General features: G+C 43.5%; 2 protein-coding genes across 2 annotated transcripts; one reads left to right on the top strand and one right to left on the bottom strand.

Moving 5' to 3' along the window:
- Positions 1-410: 410 nt before the first annotated feature.
- Positions 411-14023, top strand: parpbp (PARP1 binding protein). The gene is made up of 10 exons (XM_069700430.1): positions 411-560; positions 1309-1545; positions 1673-1777; positions 3274-3444; positions 3588-3742; positions 7229-7412; positions 7502-7683; positions 8390-8471; positions 12548-12716; positions 13324-14023. Exons 1-10 carry the CDS (start codon positions 411-413, stop codon positions 13638-13640), a joined length of 1752 nt encoding a protein of 583 aa, XP_069556531.1. The 3' UTR covers positions 13641-14023.
- A 666-nt stretch (positions 14024-14689) lies between these two features.
- On the bottom strand, positions 14690-16828 carry pmch (pro-melanin-concentrating hormone). Its single transcript, XM_069700433.1, has 3 exons — positions 16556-16828; positions 15059-15200; positions 14690-14969 (listed from the first exon to the last, which is right to left on the bottom strand). The coding sequence occupies exons 1-3, from the start codon at positions 16787-16789 to the stop codon at positions 14920-14922; spliced, it is 426 nt and encodes a 141-aa protein (XP_069556534.1). The 5' UTR covers positions 16790-16828; the 3' UTR covers positions 14690-14919.
- Between the last annotated feature and the right edge of the window lie 502 nt (positions 16829-17330).

The following is a 17330-nucleotide window of genomic DNA, read 5'->3' on the forward strand; positions in this document are numbered from 1 at the left end:
AACGTCACGGGCAATTTAAAATTTCAAAACAGCTGCTTTTTTTTTTTTTTTTTTTTTGTCGTGGACTTTCTCTGGAGACTGCAACGATACTCGAGGTTTGTAGCCGTGTACGTAATGAACTCGTAATTACACGTAGGCCTGAACTTGCACACAAATACTCTTTAGTGTATTTTAGGAAGAATTTTTTATTTTTTTTATTTATCGTAAGTCACTTTAGCGATTGTTTGTTTGAACCTACACGCCTCAGTAGTACTGTTGTATGTGGCAGTAACCAGATTATTGCAAATATAAAGATACTTTTGTCGAGTTTGTGATCTACTTTCACACTCCTTCTAACTTCTGATGTGTTTTAAACCTGGGAGCCACGTTTTAAAAAGAGTATTTTCTGTTTCCTCCTGTTGTAGATAATAATGCACTCCTTTGGAGACCGACTCCAGCTCATGGTGAAAACCTTCAGGAGGGAGTGCCACAGGGTTTTCCAGTCTGAGAGGACCACCATTCATGGAGCTGACAGCATGCTGATGGTGCTGCAGCTAGCCATAGCAGAAGTGAATAAACAGGTAACCTTTCATCCCCTTCATTAAAACACTTTCTCTTCAATTTGAATGAAGAAATACTTGTATTTTTCCCCTGGAGTAAGAATTTGTGGCAACAAATCAATTTATTTATGAACATAAACTGGTTTAAAAGTGCAATTATTATCATGTAAGGAAGGAATTGAAATACACAGGAGTTAATGGCAGAAATCCCAAGCTATCCATCACCTAAAAAAGTTTGCCAAAAAGTGAATATTTAAACTACACATAAGGTAAACCAACAACTTCTTGCACTGTGGCTATTCCTAATCTAATTTTTGAATCATATATTCGGTATTTATTTAGTTGTGTGAGACATCTTTTGTATTTTGCAGACAGTTTTAGAGTAGAGTCTGACAACACCTTGCACTCAATTGGTTTAATTTTCCAAAAAAGAGATGTAGACCAGACCAAATGAAATAAAAGAGGAGTAAGACATTGGACATCTGCTCTGATCTGCTGCAGCAGCAGCATTCTTCCTGTAAGTGACCCTAAAAGCCAAACTGCATGAGCCCAGTTCACGTCATCATCCCGGCGCAGTTCAATTGAACCATCAGGCTGACTGTCATCACGTCTATAACTGATGACATTACCACAGATTTCCGGCTGAGACCGCTCATGGCTTATTTTTAAGACTGCGGCAGAAAAGGTCTCTGTGCTTTTGAACTGATTGGTTCCAGGCCGTTAGTAATTACAGCCGCTGCTTCTGCTGTTTTCTCTCTTCCTGTGACAGCGTGGCGGAGAGTTCAAAGTGGCTCTCAGTGATGTCCTGATGGCCTGGAAACACTTATTGTTAGACAAACTTCACCTGCCACCTCCTAGCTCCGCACGGCTGGAGAACTATGATCTCATCCGGGAGGCTTACGAGTCCTTCCTGAAAGGCTCCAACACCGTGGACCTGGTCGACGTCCTCTCCACGTACAAACAGCTGAGACTGGTGGACTTGGACCCCGAGGAGCCCGTGAGCCCGGTGAGCAGGAGTTGGTTGAAATCAGCCCGGTGATGTTTGGTTGTAGATGATCAGATTGGCTCCTGAGTTAAACATAAGGCCAATCAATTTATCTCTCTGAACATTTTGTTTTATTCCTTTGGCCAAGATCCAGCTGTTTGAGTTCCTATCAGGCAACATGGAGGTCCCGGAGCTGCCGGACTCCTCAGTCCCGTCAACACCGTCTAGTAAAGGCAGGCCCTGCAGCTCACAGGTACGACTGCTTTCCTGCATGAATAATAAAAAGGTGCAACTTCTCCCATTAACTCCCATAAGAAATCCCCTATTTCCAATTTGACCTCTGCCCTCGCATAAAGTTGTTTTAGTAACACGACATGCTTTTCTCCTGCAGGCAATGATCCATGCTTTTACTTTCCCAGTCTTCGGAATACTTAATTTCTGTCTGGAATCCATCCTGCTCTTATTGACAGGAACTCTATATCATATCACTCAGATTTAAGAGTGCAATGTGAATTCAATTACCAAGCAGATGTTTCAGAGCAAAACCGAAATGCGGGGCTGGATGAGAGCTTCTGTAACAGAGTCCCTTTCCTTTTCTCTTCTGTCACCTGCAAATTTATGAGTTTTTAGTGAAGGCTTGTCATGGTGATGTAATTATTCAGAGTTTATGTCAGGCTGCTGTTTTTAGTTGGGTTTTTTACTCCGTCTTTAAAGCTACGAGTTGACGCACACGACCTGCACACATCTCAGGATTACATTTTTACTAAAGTTTAGCGTTTAACTGTGTGGTGAGAAAATGTATATCAAAAACATGTTTGTCGATTAAAGGTCCCATATTGTAAATTTTTCCAGTGTTTTAATGCAGTCTTGAGATCCATAAGAAGATATTTTTGTGCTTTTCAGTACCAAAAAAGCATTTCATTTGTCTTAGATATCCTCTCAAGCTTCTCTTTGGAGCTCCACCATCAACAGGCTTTTTTATGTCTGTGTCTTTGAGGCGCAGTGATATCACTGACCCTCTCTTCTGATTGGCTGACTCTTATCTGAGTGACACACACACCCAGACCAATCACAGGTTTTCCTCAGTCTTGTCGCTTGCTAGCTCCGCGATGGAAAAAAAAATGCTCGGTGGTTTCTTTCAGATAAAAAGTTGGACTGTGTTGAGGGCAGACATATGACATGAGCGTGAGTTTGTGACACCACAAACTTAAGGAAGTCCAAACGGCACAGTCGCTGAATGCAGGCTGCACGTGTGCATTTCCCCTCGTACCGAGCGCTTTGCTACTTTCACAGTATTTATGTAGCACCTAGACCTGCTTTATAATCCAAAAACAAAATGGAAGTCTCAGTTTATACAATATGGGACCTTTAAATATGAAACTTTAGCCAGCATCTGGGTGGCTTAGCTTTGCATGAATTCAAAAATGAATATGTATGTTATGTATTATTTGTTTTATCCATACAAAAACAAAATCAAACAATTTGCTATTCCCTGACTGTATTTTCCTGGAGTCTCCACTTAAAGAGTGAATAACAGATTTTTTTTTTTTATCGTTTTCTTGAGGCTGTGGCCTCACGAAATATATTATTCTGACACAATATAAACAAACAGTTTCATCACATAACTATGAGGACGTTAATACCTGTATTTCTGAAAATGTCCCAAAAATTGTGATCAGCAAGGAGTTTTCTAACCCAAAATGATGATCGTGTACTTTAACAATGTGTTTTTTTCTTTAATATAAATAGGTAAAAGTGGCGATGAGGAGGGTTTTCTGCTCCTATCTGAGTTTGCTTGTGAACTCTAAGAACGACATGGCCTTGGCGCTGACCCTCGACGTCCCGAGTCGCGCTCTCGGACGACAGGCGTTCACCGACATCAAGCACGCGGCACGTAACAGCAACAATTCTCTCTTCTTGGTAAGAAACATCCACACGGATCAGACTTCAGCGCTGATGTGTTCGCACTTTACATCACCAGAAAACCAAAACTATGACTTAAAAGTTGAAACATTTGCGGCTTTTTAAAAAAAAAAAAATTTTGTTTTACTTGCTCTTTGCAGGCCGTGACATCTTTCGTGAGGACCATCCAGCTCGGAGGGAAGGGCTACGCTCCAGCTGAGTCTGACCCACTGAGGAAACATGTCAAAGGCCTGTCGGACTTTGTCCAGTTTCTCGACAACCTGGAGGAAATACTGGGAGAGATTCCTGACCCAAGGTACACAATGTGACTCAATCCAGGCTTCCACTCGCTCCCTGTCTTACTGCAGGGTTTGAGACGATGCCTCCGATCCTGTGACAGAATTAAGTGTAAATGTTAGTGAGTCGAGCTATAAATTCTTGATTTATTGCAGGTCGGTTCTGAATTTGAGTAAAAATACCAGAATGAGATTCAAATCATTTCATAATTGAGGGTAATATAGACTGTATCTAAAAGTAGATGTAGCTTCAAGGTCTGAAAAATAAAGCCGATGCAGAAGTGCCTTAAGCTGCAATACCACCGAGTGCCACTAGAGGTTGGCTCCAAAAATCCCCAGGCTCCATAGACTGAAAAATCATTAATTCGCAAATAAGCCTCTAAAATATGTGTTTTTTGGGGGGGGGCGTGTCTGTTGATTGACGGGCCTGTGGTGCAGGCAGGTTATGGCTATCGGGGGGCGGGTCGTAGTATTGGCAGGTTTCCAATCAGATCCACCGCTCGCTCCTCCCCAGCTCGTCCAGATATGGTCGCTTCTGGCTCCAAACTAGCAAGATGGCGACGGCCAAAATCAGAACTCTTTGCTTCATAACGGCCATAACTGGTCTGACCTAAAGATACTTTAAACACGTTGGTTAACAACAGCTACCTTCTGTTGGTAACAGTTATTGTTGCTGGAAATTTAAAGCTGCAACATATACTTTTGCTACCATGGTAATGTTGATTTCAGAGTCCAGACTGACCGAGAAGAGCCTTCGTCTATAAACCTGACCCGGACACACACCATCTGTACTCTTAAATCACTGACACGAGGCTTCTAGCACTTAAAGGAACCCTTAGATAAGATTTGAATGAAGCTAGGAAACTTTTATTTGAAATTGAGTTTCAAATAAGAGCAATAAACTGTGAAAATGTATTCAGAATGCAAAATACAACAGTTAACCAGAGTATTCTGACCCATTTCTTATCCTACAGTTGGTGAAAAAAGCTATAGTGAAGGTTGTGGTGTTGGTTCACTGAACACCTGATGTGGTGCGCACATTCAAACACTGGATCCAAAAGCCTCTCAAACCATTTATTTGTTGTAATTGTAGATTAACAGACGACTGGATGGATAAATGGACGTATGAATGGTTGGATGGATGATGTTTTTTTTCTAGCCATGAAAGGAAGTATCAAAAACCAAAAGGCAAAAATAAATACATTAAGTACCAAATCAAATGTCATCACTAACAATCGCTGAAACAGTGAATGAGTAAATTAGAGTAACATTGCTGCACTTACATCAGTAATTTATCCACTAAATTACTTTATAAAAGAGGAAATTAAAAGTCCATTTTCACTCAGGGCTTCTCTCTTTGTTCTGCTGGTTCGGAGGGAAAAGAGGCTCTGCAGGCCAAAGGGGCGGGGTTATATAACTTCCTGGGTGTGGCCATCCACATGACACACCCAGGAGAGGCAGCTAGAGGCGGGGACCTCAGGTGAGGTTAGGTATTCTGCTAAAATGTATAAACATTAAAGATACACACACTTTATATAAACATTTTAGCAGTGACGTGAGAGTTGTTAAATTGGAGTAGAAAATCTCCCTTTGGACCTTCGCTCCGATAATTAAAACCTCAGTTTCATCTTTGTTTAACTGTAAAAAATAAATTGTGTGACATCCACAAGTTGATGATGGATGCAGCCGAGAACAGCTGAGACGTGAGGCTGCAGCTCGGCACGAGTGCGTTTTAACATCAATCTAATAGTTTTGGAAATAAATCCAGACACATGTAGTGGTCTCAAATTTGCATATCATAGCAGAGTGGACTATTGGCCTTGGCGGCGGAGGCCTTCGCTCTCCGAGTGCTCTTCTCGTTCCTTTCGGTTTTGCAGTCCATACGTACGTCTTCCACTTCCAGAAAAAATCATCCCGAGCTGATGAGGGGAATATAGAGACTCCAAGAAAAGCTGGAGCATCTGGCAGCGGCTGAAGTCGATTCCTGTGAAACGCTTGATTTATGATTTAGTGAAATTTCCTTTGAATTGCTTCACTTCTTCCTGCTACTTGAGTTCAGGTTAAATCCTGCGTCATTTCTGGTCTGGCGTCGAGTCAGTTCTCGTGAATTCATTTCAGTTGTGGAAGTTTGAACTGGGCTCAGCTGTGCGTGTGTGTGTGTGTATATATATATATATATATATATATATACATACATGTATATATATACACACATATATATATGTATGTATATGAATATATATGTGTATATATAGATATATACAGACACCTGTGTGATCATGAAATCCACCTGTCCCGCCGCAGCGTGTTCTGATCGCCCCGTAATGACTCCCATCTAAGCCCCTCGTGATAACGTTTCGGATTGTTAAAGCATGTTCGCCTCCGCAACATCAAAGCCCGTCTCTGTTAAATAACTCGTTCCCTTGTTTGGTCCGCTCACTTTGATGAGCTCTCATCAAACCCCGGGATCAACCCTCCATACCATTACAGATTATTTTGGACGTCGAAGGCATCTGGCAGCACAACAGAAGTGGTTATCAGAAATGATTTAGCCGTTGGGTCGTGTCAGCTTTGAGGTCACGGCCGTTGAAGGCCCCCGCTCGGGTCCGAGCCGCAACAACACATCGCGGTGTGTTTGTGCAGCTCAACTCTCGCTGCTCTCCGGAGGGCTCTCGGTTCACGCGGGCCGATGACAGAGCTCCCGTCTGATGAGACACCGGTGAGCCCGGCCAACACGTGTCTTTCAACAGGCCGGTGCCTTTTTGCGCTCTCGGCGGAGTACTGTATTTCCTCATACAAACACCTTCTGTGGCGAGTTCAGGGCCCCTTGTTTGGCGAACATCTGTTTTCCCAAATGATTCTGTTACTCGCTCACATCAGTGAGCCCGGTTTCGGGGGGAGGGGAGGGGGGGGGTTGGACCGCCGCCTCTCCACCTTACTGCGATCCGTCCTCGCACGCTTTGGTGCACTTGACTGTTGCAAACCTACACAAGTGATATTGTTGCTATGATTTTTGGACACGCAGCGGAGGCAAACACGGATGAATATTCCCCCAAAAACTATAAAGAGGAAAAAAATCCTGCAGCGTCTGAGCTGCCGGTCGGCCAGTGACGGCGCCCAAGGTGACTTTAACGTGGATTTGTAACATATTTTCTGCTTCATAACTGTTAACGTTGGCGCAGCTGCGTTTCAGTGAAATAAAGCTCAACTGGATGTTAGTGCTGAACCAATTACCCTGAGCCCTTAAAGTCCGTGTCCAATTAATCGAAAGTGAAGCCGCCGTATATCTTTTGAAGACATTCAGACGAAGGCTTTTTCTGGGTTTTCGGTGAGAGTTTTTCACGTTGTCAAATATTGGCTGAACTCTTGAACACGATTAATTCCATCCAGATGAAAACCCCGCCTGCGCGTTCTAGCAGAATAAAGGGTCGACTACCGAAAACGAACGACACGACGCGGCTTTCTGAGAGTCCGTCCGCTGACTGTCGCCTGTGTTGGATTGTCAGCGCGTGCGGAGGCCGGCTGGTGAGCGCCATCAGGGCCGTCCTGGTGAAGGGACGCAGCGGCGGGGAGGCGGTGTACGCCGCGGCCGACGAGACGACAACGGAGCTGAAGGAGAGAATCTGCCGGCTGCACCGGACCCAGAAACAGACGGCTGCTGGAAACGGGACGGGGGTCAGTCCGGCCAGGGTAATGTATAACACACACACACACACACACTCGTACGCTTCATCTCGTCTCGCTGTTTGCCGCTCTGACGTGTCGGTGTTCCCCTCCAGCCGAGAGCGTATGCGGTGAATCACGCTACTGCGTTCGGCGGTCGGGACACGGTGAAGGTGCTGGTGGCGCTGCTGGACGAAGAGGCCCTGAGTCCTCCGGGTCCGAACAAGGCGGACCTGCTGTCCGAGGACCAGCCTGTCCTGAGCGGAGCCGAGGGAGCCTGCGTCCTCACGCTCTTCAGGTCAGCTCAAAGCGCCTTTTGAATTTCAAAATATATTTTCATAATTATATTTTAATTCTAATATTTATACATACCTGAAGTAGTCCAAGGTTAATCAATCGACGGACAAAACAAGAAAATACCAAGACGTCACTGGGAACTTTGGGATGGCAACAAAGGATGTATGTATGTGTATAAATTAGGAACTGGACTGGACTACGAATATTCAAAGAGTCGTTAAAATATTTTTAAAAAAATTGATGAGTATGTGACTATTGTTCTTCCTTATTTTCCCTGTTTTTACCGGTGCCTGGTTGTAATGCGCTATTCCCGCCAGAAGGTGGCGGTAATGAGCCTAAAAGCTGTCCGCCAGCCACCTTTAAACAACATAAGTAGATGAACTACCAGACACCGAATAGTCGATTAATAACCAAATAGTTCAGATTGAAATTTCGAATTCGAATCGAATTTTGCATTTTTCGCTTGAAAAGCCCGAGAAGAGCGTTCGTCACCGAGTGAGTGTCTTCGTGATAAAGTTACACTAATGGCTGGCCAAGTTCTGCGATTTCCAATTCCATTTCAAATCAAAAGCCTTCGTTTCAAATTAAAAGCCATCCAGCCATCTCGGCCAGTGTGACCATGGTGACCTTCTAGATTTTAGTTTTTAGTTTCTAATTTCCAAACCCCTTTTTTCTCTTTGCCTCTCGTTGTGTTGCACTCTCCGCAGATCCCCCGAAGTGTCTACTGGATGTTCTCCAGAACCTCTGAGGAACCGAGTCCAGAGCCGGCTAGACCTGCTCAAACCCAAGGTAACACGGGGCCCCCTCCGTCCAAGAGCTCCCAAAATCCAAACCATCAGTTACTTCAAATTGAATCAGATGTGCAAACATTGAAAATAATGTCTTTACATCCTGTAATTTCTCCCTGGTATTATATTATTTATTTGCTTAGCCGAAGCTCACATCTTAACTGACTTCCACCGGTGCCGTTTGCACAGCTGTGTTTTAGCTCTCCGCGTTGGTTCTGAGTGTGCCGTCTAAGTCCGTGGCATGAAGTGAATTATTCGTGGGGAGTGGGGGGGGGGGTCGAACCATTAACCAACCCTGACGATAAGTCATCCAATTGTCAGGATTTGCTTACAGTGCACGACGTTAACGCGCTGTATGTTTGATATTAATATCTCTTTCCTTCCTTCCGTCCTTCCTTCCTGCCAGCAGCTGTTCTCTCTTTTCTCCGTCATGTTTTCTGGGGTCAGTTCGAAACAAACAAGGACGTTTCCACAATCTTTTTCTGGCGGTTGTTCGTTTTGAGTTCGCACACTTTTAGTGCCTCAGTGTCCTTTTGTTGTCGCAATCTAATATTCAACAGACTTGATTCGACACCTTAACATGGTACTTTCCATTTTACTTGAAGACTCTTCTCCACTACAAAGCAGACGGTGGATTTTTGAGGCAGATATTGATATTTTTTTTCTAATTTGTTTATCTGGTTTTAAACCCTGAATATAAATAAACAATGTTGATTCCTTGAGATTTTTTTTCTTTTTAAGAGTTGTGATTAAATTACATCGTATGGTTGCAACTATTACAATTATTTATTATTATATTTGATTTATTGATTAATTATTCGGTCTTGTTTTGTCCAAACAATCCAAACCTTTAGAATATTCAACTTACTTTAATTTAGGACACAAGACAAAAATAGAAAAGTGTCAAATTTGAGAACTTTTTTTTACTATCAGATTCTTTGGCATCGTTGCTCAACAAAAACTACAAATTTCTACCTGATGATCAAAAGAAAATTAATTGGCAAATGCTTTGACAAACTGATCTGTTAATTGACAAATTTTTGCAGCTTTTTTTTGTTTTTGTTAACAAACAACTTGGCAGCGCTCACCGAAGAGCAAACTGCAACGATGACACTGATTAACCTCAAACCTACTTTTGCTTTTCTGTTCTGCAGTTTCTTGTTACTTATTCCTTCAGATTGTTTTCTGTACAACGGGATAAGTATCTGTGTTCATGTCAGCTGAGTGCAGCTCAGAAAAGTCTAACTAGTTTGACATTACAGGGAGCGCGGACAAGTTTTCCCAGCTGTGAAATGTTCCGCTCGCTACGTCAGTTAGCATCTCCGTCACAATAACTTTAAAGGGGAACTGCGGCTATTTCACAAGTGAAAGTTTGTGCTGCATAATGTGGGAAAACGGGTATAAAATAAAGTCTGAGTGAAATCTCATCGATGTCCTCCGGCGACCAGGTGAAGAAGAAGTGAGAACAACTCTGTAGCTGCTCGAGGTGACATTAGCTGCCACCGATCTGAGGGGCTGAGTTGCATTGTGGGGGATTTGGGCAGCAGGTTTTGACAAAGACTATCTGTGTTCATCCTTTTCTCTTTTTTTTTTTTTTTTTTTTTTTTTTTTTTTAAACTGCCAACCTCACGGGAGTTATAAATATCAAGAATATTAATATTGATGTAAAAAAAAAAAAAATCCAGGATTGGTCGTGTTGTGATGTAATTTCTTCCAATATTAAAATGTCTTTCTTACTTGAGTAAAGTTTTGACTGCAAGACTAGTAACAGAGTATTTTTGCAGTGTTTTATTACTGCATCTCCTCCACAACATCTGAGTCCCACCCGCCCTCCCCCCGCCATCAAAGAAACAAAACACAAGAGCAGCTTCAGATGGGACCGATCTTCTCACATGAAGCTGATCAGCTGTCTGAACTCCCCCCCCCTCCGTCCCCGTCCCCCTCGTCCCCCCGTCCCAAACATGTGCGCTCAACACATTTTTCTGTGAAACGGCTCCTTCACTTGATTGCGCGAGCAGATGTCATTTCAGCTCCCCACAATCTGGCTTTCTTCCTGCTTGAGACCAGTAATGGTCCCTGGGCAGCTCACCGCTTCCTGAACTCGGCAAGCGGAAGCTTTCTGCATCAATTTCACTTTGAAGACGCCATATCAGTCACGTAACTCGACTAGCAAGGGAAACTTGAAAGGTTATTGTTTCCTGTTGTCTGCTAAATGACTTTATCCCCGACTCCTCCAGCGGTTTCATCATGCGGCTGACGTCAACTGGCGCACGCGGAGATGGACCGATTTAGTTTCTGCTTCTTGGGACGTTTCCAAATCTTTTTCTCAGCGCCCACGGGCGATCCAAGCTCCGCCGCCGTTGCTCCTCTGTGACATCAGTAACGATTGGTTAAGGAAAAATGTGCACTTGATTCACGCAGTGGTCGGATCCTTCCATGCGTTTTTTTTTTTGTGTGTGTTTTTATTTCAGCACGATCGTATCGTTCTCCGCCGGTGATAACGGCGACGGTGCACCTGCTCCTCGTTCACACTTCTATCACCTGCGTGTGAGCGCACATGTCAAAACACAGGGCGGTGGAAAAAAATGGCTCGCACCTGCTCTTTCTGGGAGCGCTGTGAGGAATGTCTCGGTCAGGTGTCTCCAGCGTGGGGTCAGGCGGGGGGAGGGGGGGGTTATTTCAGGACAGCCATCTTCGGGGGAATGAGGGCCGTCTGACCGCACGGTGCCACGTCGGGCTCCCACCTGTTGTAATTGGATTAGATGTTCTCCGTCGGTCATAGTTTGGCCGTGTTCACTCTTCCGTCCCCCCCCCCATTGTTTCAGATATGTTTTATTAGCATGCAACCAGGGCAGCGTACATTTTTAGCTCCATTATTGAAGTGTGCCTCGGTCTCGGGGGTTACTGTTGTTTTAGGTGCTCTTTTAAGAAGTTTCTTTTGAAAAAGCACAAAGGCTTTGATCCCTTTGTGCTTCGCGGACCCACCCAGCTTTGCTCGCTGTATTCTTTTTTCTTTTTCTTTTTTTTTCCTTCCCCAGATTTCTCCTCCCTACTGTGGCCCACTGGCCCGAAGGGTGAAATCCTTGGATTGTGATAATCCCAAGCAGGCGTAGATCAAACAGTGGATGAAAAGCTGTGGATCTGCATGCCCCAGGGCCGCGATCGTGCTCTTCAATATCATTCACTTGGTTATAGCTAACAAGGCCACTCGGGGGGAAAAAAAAAAAAAGACTTTTTAATGAGGTGCATGCGCCGCTGTCTTCGACATGTAATGGTGATAAGTCTGAAGAAATTGGTTCCTCCTGTTTAAAGTGGCGTAAAGTTGAACTAATGTATGACTCGTCGACCTTTATTAAATGACATTAAGGCAGCCATCAGGTGGTCTGTAGTTGGTGTAAATTGTCGAAAAGCACAGCAACATATATCAGTTAGGTAAAGACGGGTTGGAAACACTTTTCCTTGACGTTTTGCTCTCCGTCGTCTTCGTCTGTTGTTGAATTTCCCAAGAGTGAGGTTATTTTTTTTGGTTTGAAAACCCCAGAGTATAAGCCAGAGAGTATGCTTTGAGAGCCAGGAATTTTGGCCACCAAGCGTTAAGTCACCGATCAACAACCACGTCATCATTTACATTTTCTGTTTCTGTTGAAATGTCTAGACAGCTATTGGATGGATTACCATGAACATCGGTACATTTATTCCTCGATAATTAATGCAGATTTTTCATGTAGCATCATGGGGTTTTCGGTATTTATGTTTTTTTTGAGAAATGTGTTGACTTCTATTGGCTAGATTTCCAAGAAGTCAGGACGAACTTTAATATCTTTGATTACTAACTTTTGGTCGAGCACCATTACGGAGCAAAACTTCGGTTTGTCCAACAACATGTTTAGAATCAAAGAACAAATTACATTATTCCCATCGACCTCAACTGTACCTTGTGTTTACAGCTACTTGTCAAAGTCAGAGAGTAAGTTTAGAAAGTTATAAAACCACCAGCCAAGAGTGACTGAGACCGATCATCAGCCATGTCGCCGTATCAGCTGGATTAAAGATGTTTTTTTTCCTGTTTTATTTCAGAGCAGAGACAGAGTCGTCCGCTCCCAGTTCGCCTGCACGTACAAAGATGAAGAGCTGCCACTCAACCGCGTGCTGGACTTCCCGAGCACCAGCCAGGTCCCGACCTGCGTGCACCCGGCGCCCAAACCCCAAACCGTGCGCGGCTCGGCTGTTGAGGACGCAACGACAGGTACAGACTCGGACTCTTTTTTTTCTGTTCTTCTAACGTTTGCGCAACTGAGTACGGGGAAAAGCTCAAAAATATCAACACAAGCTAGAATAGACTTCTGTTAACTCTGAACCGAGCAGCTGAACCGAGGCCCAGGCACACCTTCTCCGCTCCGGCCATGAACCCTCCCCGGTCCCAGTCCTGGGACTGGTACTTACAATCCGCCTTTAAATGAATCCCCAGTCTACAAAACCTGCAAACCCCCACACGTGTAGTAAAAACCCCAAACACACACACACACACACACACACACACACACACACACACACACACACACACACACACACTCACTCACTCACTCACTCACTCTCTCACACACACACACACACACTGTCACACTCACAGACTTTTTGCCCATTTCCCCTTCTATATTTTGTTCCGTGGGAATTCAGGCTCGGCTCCACCAGCTTTACTTGACAAATGTTGAATTTTAGCTTTTTAGAATAAACACACAGCATGCTTCGACTAGCAGCTAACGTCAGCAATTTCGTCACAACATTTTCCCTTTTTTTTTCTTTTTTCTACCGAGTTGTCAGACTTGCTTTTGCTTTGCTTCAATCTCCTGCAGCCGAGCCAACTTATGATTGTCCGAATAAGAGCGAGGTACAGCGGGGGGCGGCGCTCGAGCAAAGAAGTGGAAATGCCCAAAACGGAGGTGGAGGCCCGGGCGGTAGGAAGAAAACTGGCATTCAGATGCAGAGCGAGGGTAACAAGAGGAAGCAGCTGGACCCGGACCAACATGGCAGATCAGAGAATGAGCCTCCGGAGAAGAAACAGCCCACTCGTATGTCAGTCAAAATGCCGGGCAAAAATGTCGGCAAGGCCTCGGGTAAGAAGAAGCTAATAGCCGGGCAGGGAACCCTAACCAGCTTCTTCAGAGTCTAATCATTACTTTCACTGATTAATGGACTTTCCGAGAAAATGTAGTTCACACAAAGCAGCTGAAATCAGAGTTTAATTTCCCCCCTCCGGCAAATCTTTTGCAGTGTGTGAATGGCCCAACGTGTGCGGCTCCTAATGACCATTCTTAGTCCGTTATCCTTTCCACTGTTCTTTAAATGGTTATTTATTTTGGGAATTACACTTTTCTTTTTGCCTTTCTGTCGAGCATTTCTTTTAATTAGCAAATGCCGTGGAAGACACGAAGCAGAAAGAGAACGCTAACCAGGCCTGTCCAGCTATCTGCTCAGCAGCTACAAGTAATGGCAATATATTTAGCTTATGGATCAATTTTATATAAATTAAACTGGCTAATGTCTTCATGTGTTCATTTTTTCTGTTCATGTTTCAGACTTTGTAAAATACACTGATTTTCTTTTCTGTCAATAGTCTTTATGCTAATATGCAGAGAGAAACAGCGAACCAGCTGCCGGCAGCAGCTCGATATATACTTTAGTTTTTGTACATATTGCAGCTCAAACACTGAGCTGTGTGCAATTTGGAGAGTAGCTGACAGCTTAGCTCACACAGGCGTAAAACACCAGAAGCTGGGCAGGCCGGCTCACCAGTTGCTAGCAATGGCTTCATATTTTGCTCACAGATCAGTTTTTGTGCAAAAGCCAAGCGAGATTTAATTCGTTAAGATTAAGAACAGCCAAACAGCTGTTTCCTCTTCGTCTTTATGCCATGCTAAGATCATCATTTCGTGTAGGCTATCGGTTCTTTGTAGCGTACAAGGTATCAGTTTTTAAACTCTATGAAGAAGGTGAATAAGTGCTTCCCACAAAAATCCCAACTGTTCAGTTAATTACTTAGTCTATAATGTTTCTGACTAAAATGCACTGATTATCTTGACAAAGTGATTTATTTTCTTAGTTCCATCTTTTGCACATTTACCAGTGTGGAAAATATGGGCGCAGCCTTAATTGATTAATTGGGAGTCCAGATTTGGTCGTTGCACTTTATTACTAATCGTTTTCAAGACACAAGTGAAAATGTATCACTAGTTGTACTTTTTTTTTAAATTTTTTTTTTACTTTTTTCTAATCTGTAAAATTCCACCATGAAATCAAAAGTCATTTTTAATAAACTTTTATTTAGTTTTACGGGTTTGTCCGCTCTTGTTTTTCTACATGGAAATGCATTTTCAAGTGTAACACACAAAGAATCTTTTTTTTTTTTTCTACATCACATGATATGGACGGTCAGCAGCACAGGGAAACATTTATACTTCCCAGCAGGGTCGGTACACTCTTCCTACCATACATCGCAGCACTGGAAGGAAGAAAACAATACAGAGCAATAAGTGGATATGCAAATGTTTGAATCATTTTCGGAGAAACGTGGGTTTTCCAGATACATACTGTCGAGGTTGGCGTTTCTGCGATCTATTTTCAAACTGTACTCGGGGTCAGTGTGGCTCAAGCTCCGGTCTCTGGGCAGGGGAAGGCTCCGGGTGACGGCCGGGTTCGGCCCACGAACGCCGTGCCCTTTCAGACTCAAGTCCTGGAAAAAAAAAAAAAAAGTATTGATCAGCGATCGCAAACTTTAATCCCACACGCACTTCCGTAAATGCAGAATGTGAACTCTGGATGGTCGGGTCGCAGCGACCAACAGCTTTTAAAAGATCATCCGCTCAACTTGCAGCTCAGGTGTTGGATCTGCCTTTTAACAGCTGAGCCAAGCCACAGGAACCCCGAATGGAACAAAATGCGTTCCCTCATTTTTGTTTTTTTGTTTTTTTGTTTTTACTATCACAGTGGCCCGTTTTTTCCTCCACAGCTCCGGTTCACCCAGATGTCTTTGTTGCCTCCATCACCACAGAGATAACCACTACGTTCATGACACTCGGGAGACGCAGTTGCCAGATAAACTCTGCACACACCGCGGCCAAACGTTTGAGGGGAACACTGATACATCATCATTCTTCCCACTGCGGTTTCAATAAATCTTTATAGGCTTGTGATCATTTGACCTTTTCGGATAATAGTATTTCCCGGTTTTCCAGCGCTGCTGTAAAATATTTTTTTTATAGATGTGTATGAAATATTGACTTAACAATAGACACAAGGATTGTGGCCAAGTGCGAGGGGTCAAGTGTTCAGTCACAGGATGGAGATAATGTGCTCTTTGTAGTTGAACTATGGTTAGCTGAGATTTATAGAAAGAAATCTCATACAATGAATAGTTATGATGCGTGACTGAAGTTGGCAGGAGAGTGTAAAGTTGGATGACTGCAGACGGTTTGTTGTAAATTGAGTTTCCTCAAAAAAAAAAAATCTAAATAGCTGAGGTAGATTTGGATTTAATAATTTTACTTTTAAATCAGCAATGCTTAAAAGGTTGGTTAAATAACAAAAAATAATAATTAAAAAAACGTGATTAAATTAATTAAATACGTGGCCATTTTAAGGAAATTTGTACAATACTAAATATACAACTACTGCAGAAAGCCTTCTTAAAACAAATTCGACAAACGTTGGTGTTTACCACTCGGGTAGAGTCTAATACAGTTGCATGATGGGAAATGTAGGATCCAGCATTGTTTCTGACCTTGACCAACACTGCATTTTTTTTTTTTTTTTTACAATAAATTCTTAAAACCTCGAGAATTCAGCACAGGTTGATTTAGCATCAAGCTCAAACTATGGATGAAAATACTCTGTTGAATATGAGACATCACTGGCAGAAATTTCTCTTATTTTCTGACCAAAAAAAATGGTTCATATGGAAACTAGTCACAATGATATCTATAACCATAATCAAATGGTTTCTTTCCCGATAAATGAAGCTTTTAGTCACAGCTCAGAAACCCTTCGATATGGGCGAACCGAATGAATCGTGAATGATGCGGTACTTACTGAGATGACGATGATTTTAGGGTTCGCATCTTCTTCCAGTACGAGGTTCCTTCGGTACATCTGGTGGATCACATCGGGCTCAGTCAACGGCTCGTCACCCGGTATCAAACCCGGGCCCTCTTGTTCCATTATACCGTCTTCTACTTTGGTCGCAGGCATGGCCACGGTGACCCGGTGGCTGCTCAGCTCGGCGAACAGCACCAGGGTAAACAGGACGGAGTAGACGGACATCATGGTGTCTTCACTGATCTTCTCTCGCCGAACGACTGTTGTGACCGGACTCTCCGCTGGTTTATATGTATATGTATCGAGGCAGAGCTTGTTTTTGCTTCCATTTAGGATTTTCGACCGTAAAGAGATCGTCATGTCTCCTGCAGGGATGCATCTATCCTTAAGGCCAAAAGCTTCACAGGAAGTTGAGAGGTCGCAGCGAATGGGCTGTAGTTGCATTCGTGGGAAGAAAAAAAAAAAAAAGGTGAATGGCTTTAATTAGTCTGTTTAGAGATGTGTTGAATTCAAATAATGAAAGAGCATCAACATGGTGTGCTGACACTTTCAACCACATTCGCCGAAGAAGGTCAAGAGGTTTTTTTTTATGCGAGGTCGCAGGGCAGGAAGTAATTGTGCATCTCTTCTTTAAAAAAAATCCACATGCTGAAATGAGCCCAGCAGGCGATGGGACAGACCGACTGCAGCCAAGAAAGACGCCCGCCGAGTGGTCGGAGGGAGTCATTTTCTCTGAGTGGCATCAGCAGCTCGCAGCTCTAACGGACCA

This window comes from Brachyistius frenatus, unplaced genomic scaffold (assembly GCF_029030835.1).
Source record: "Brachyistius frenatus isolate BFR_SWC_R1_liver_20210118 unplaced genomic scaffold, ASM2903083v1 Contig_33, whole genome shotgun sequence".
Classification (NCBI taxonomy): domain Eukaryota; kingdom Metazoa; phylum Chordata; class Actinopteri; family Embiotocidae; genus Brachyistius; species Brachyistius frenatus.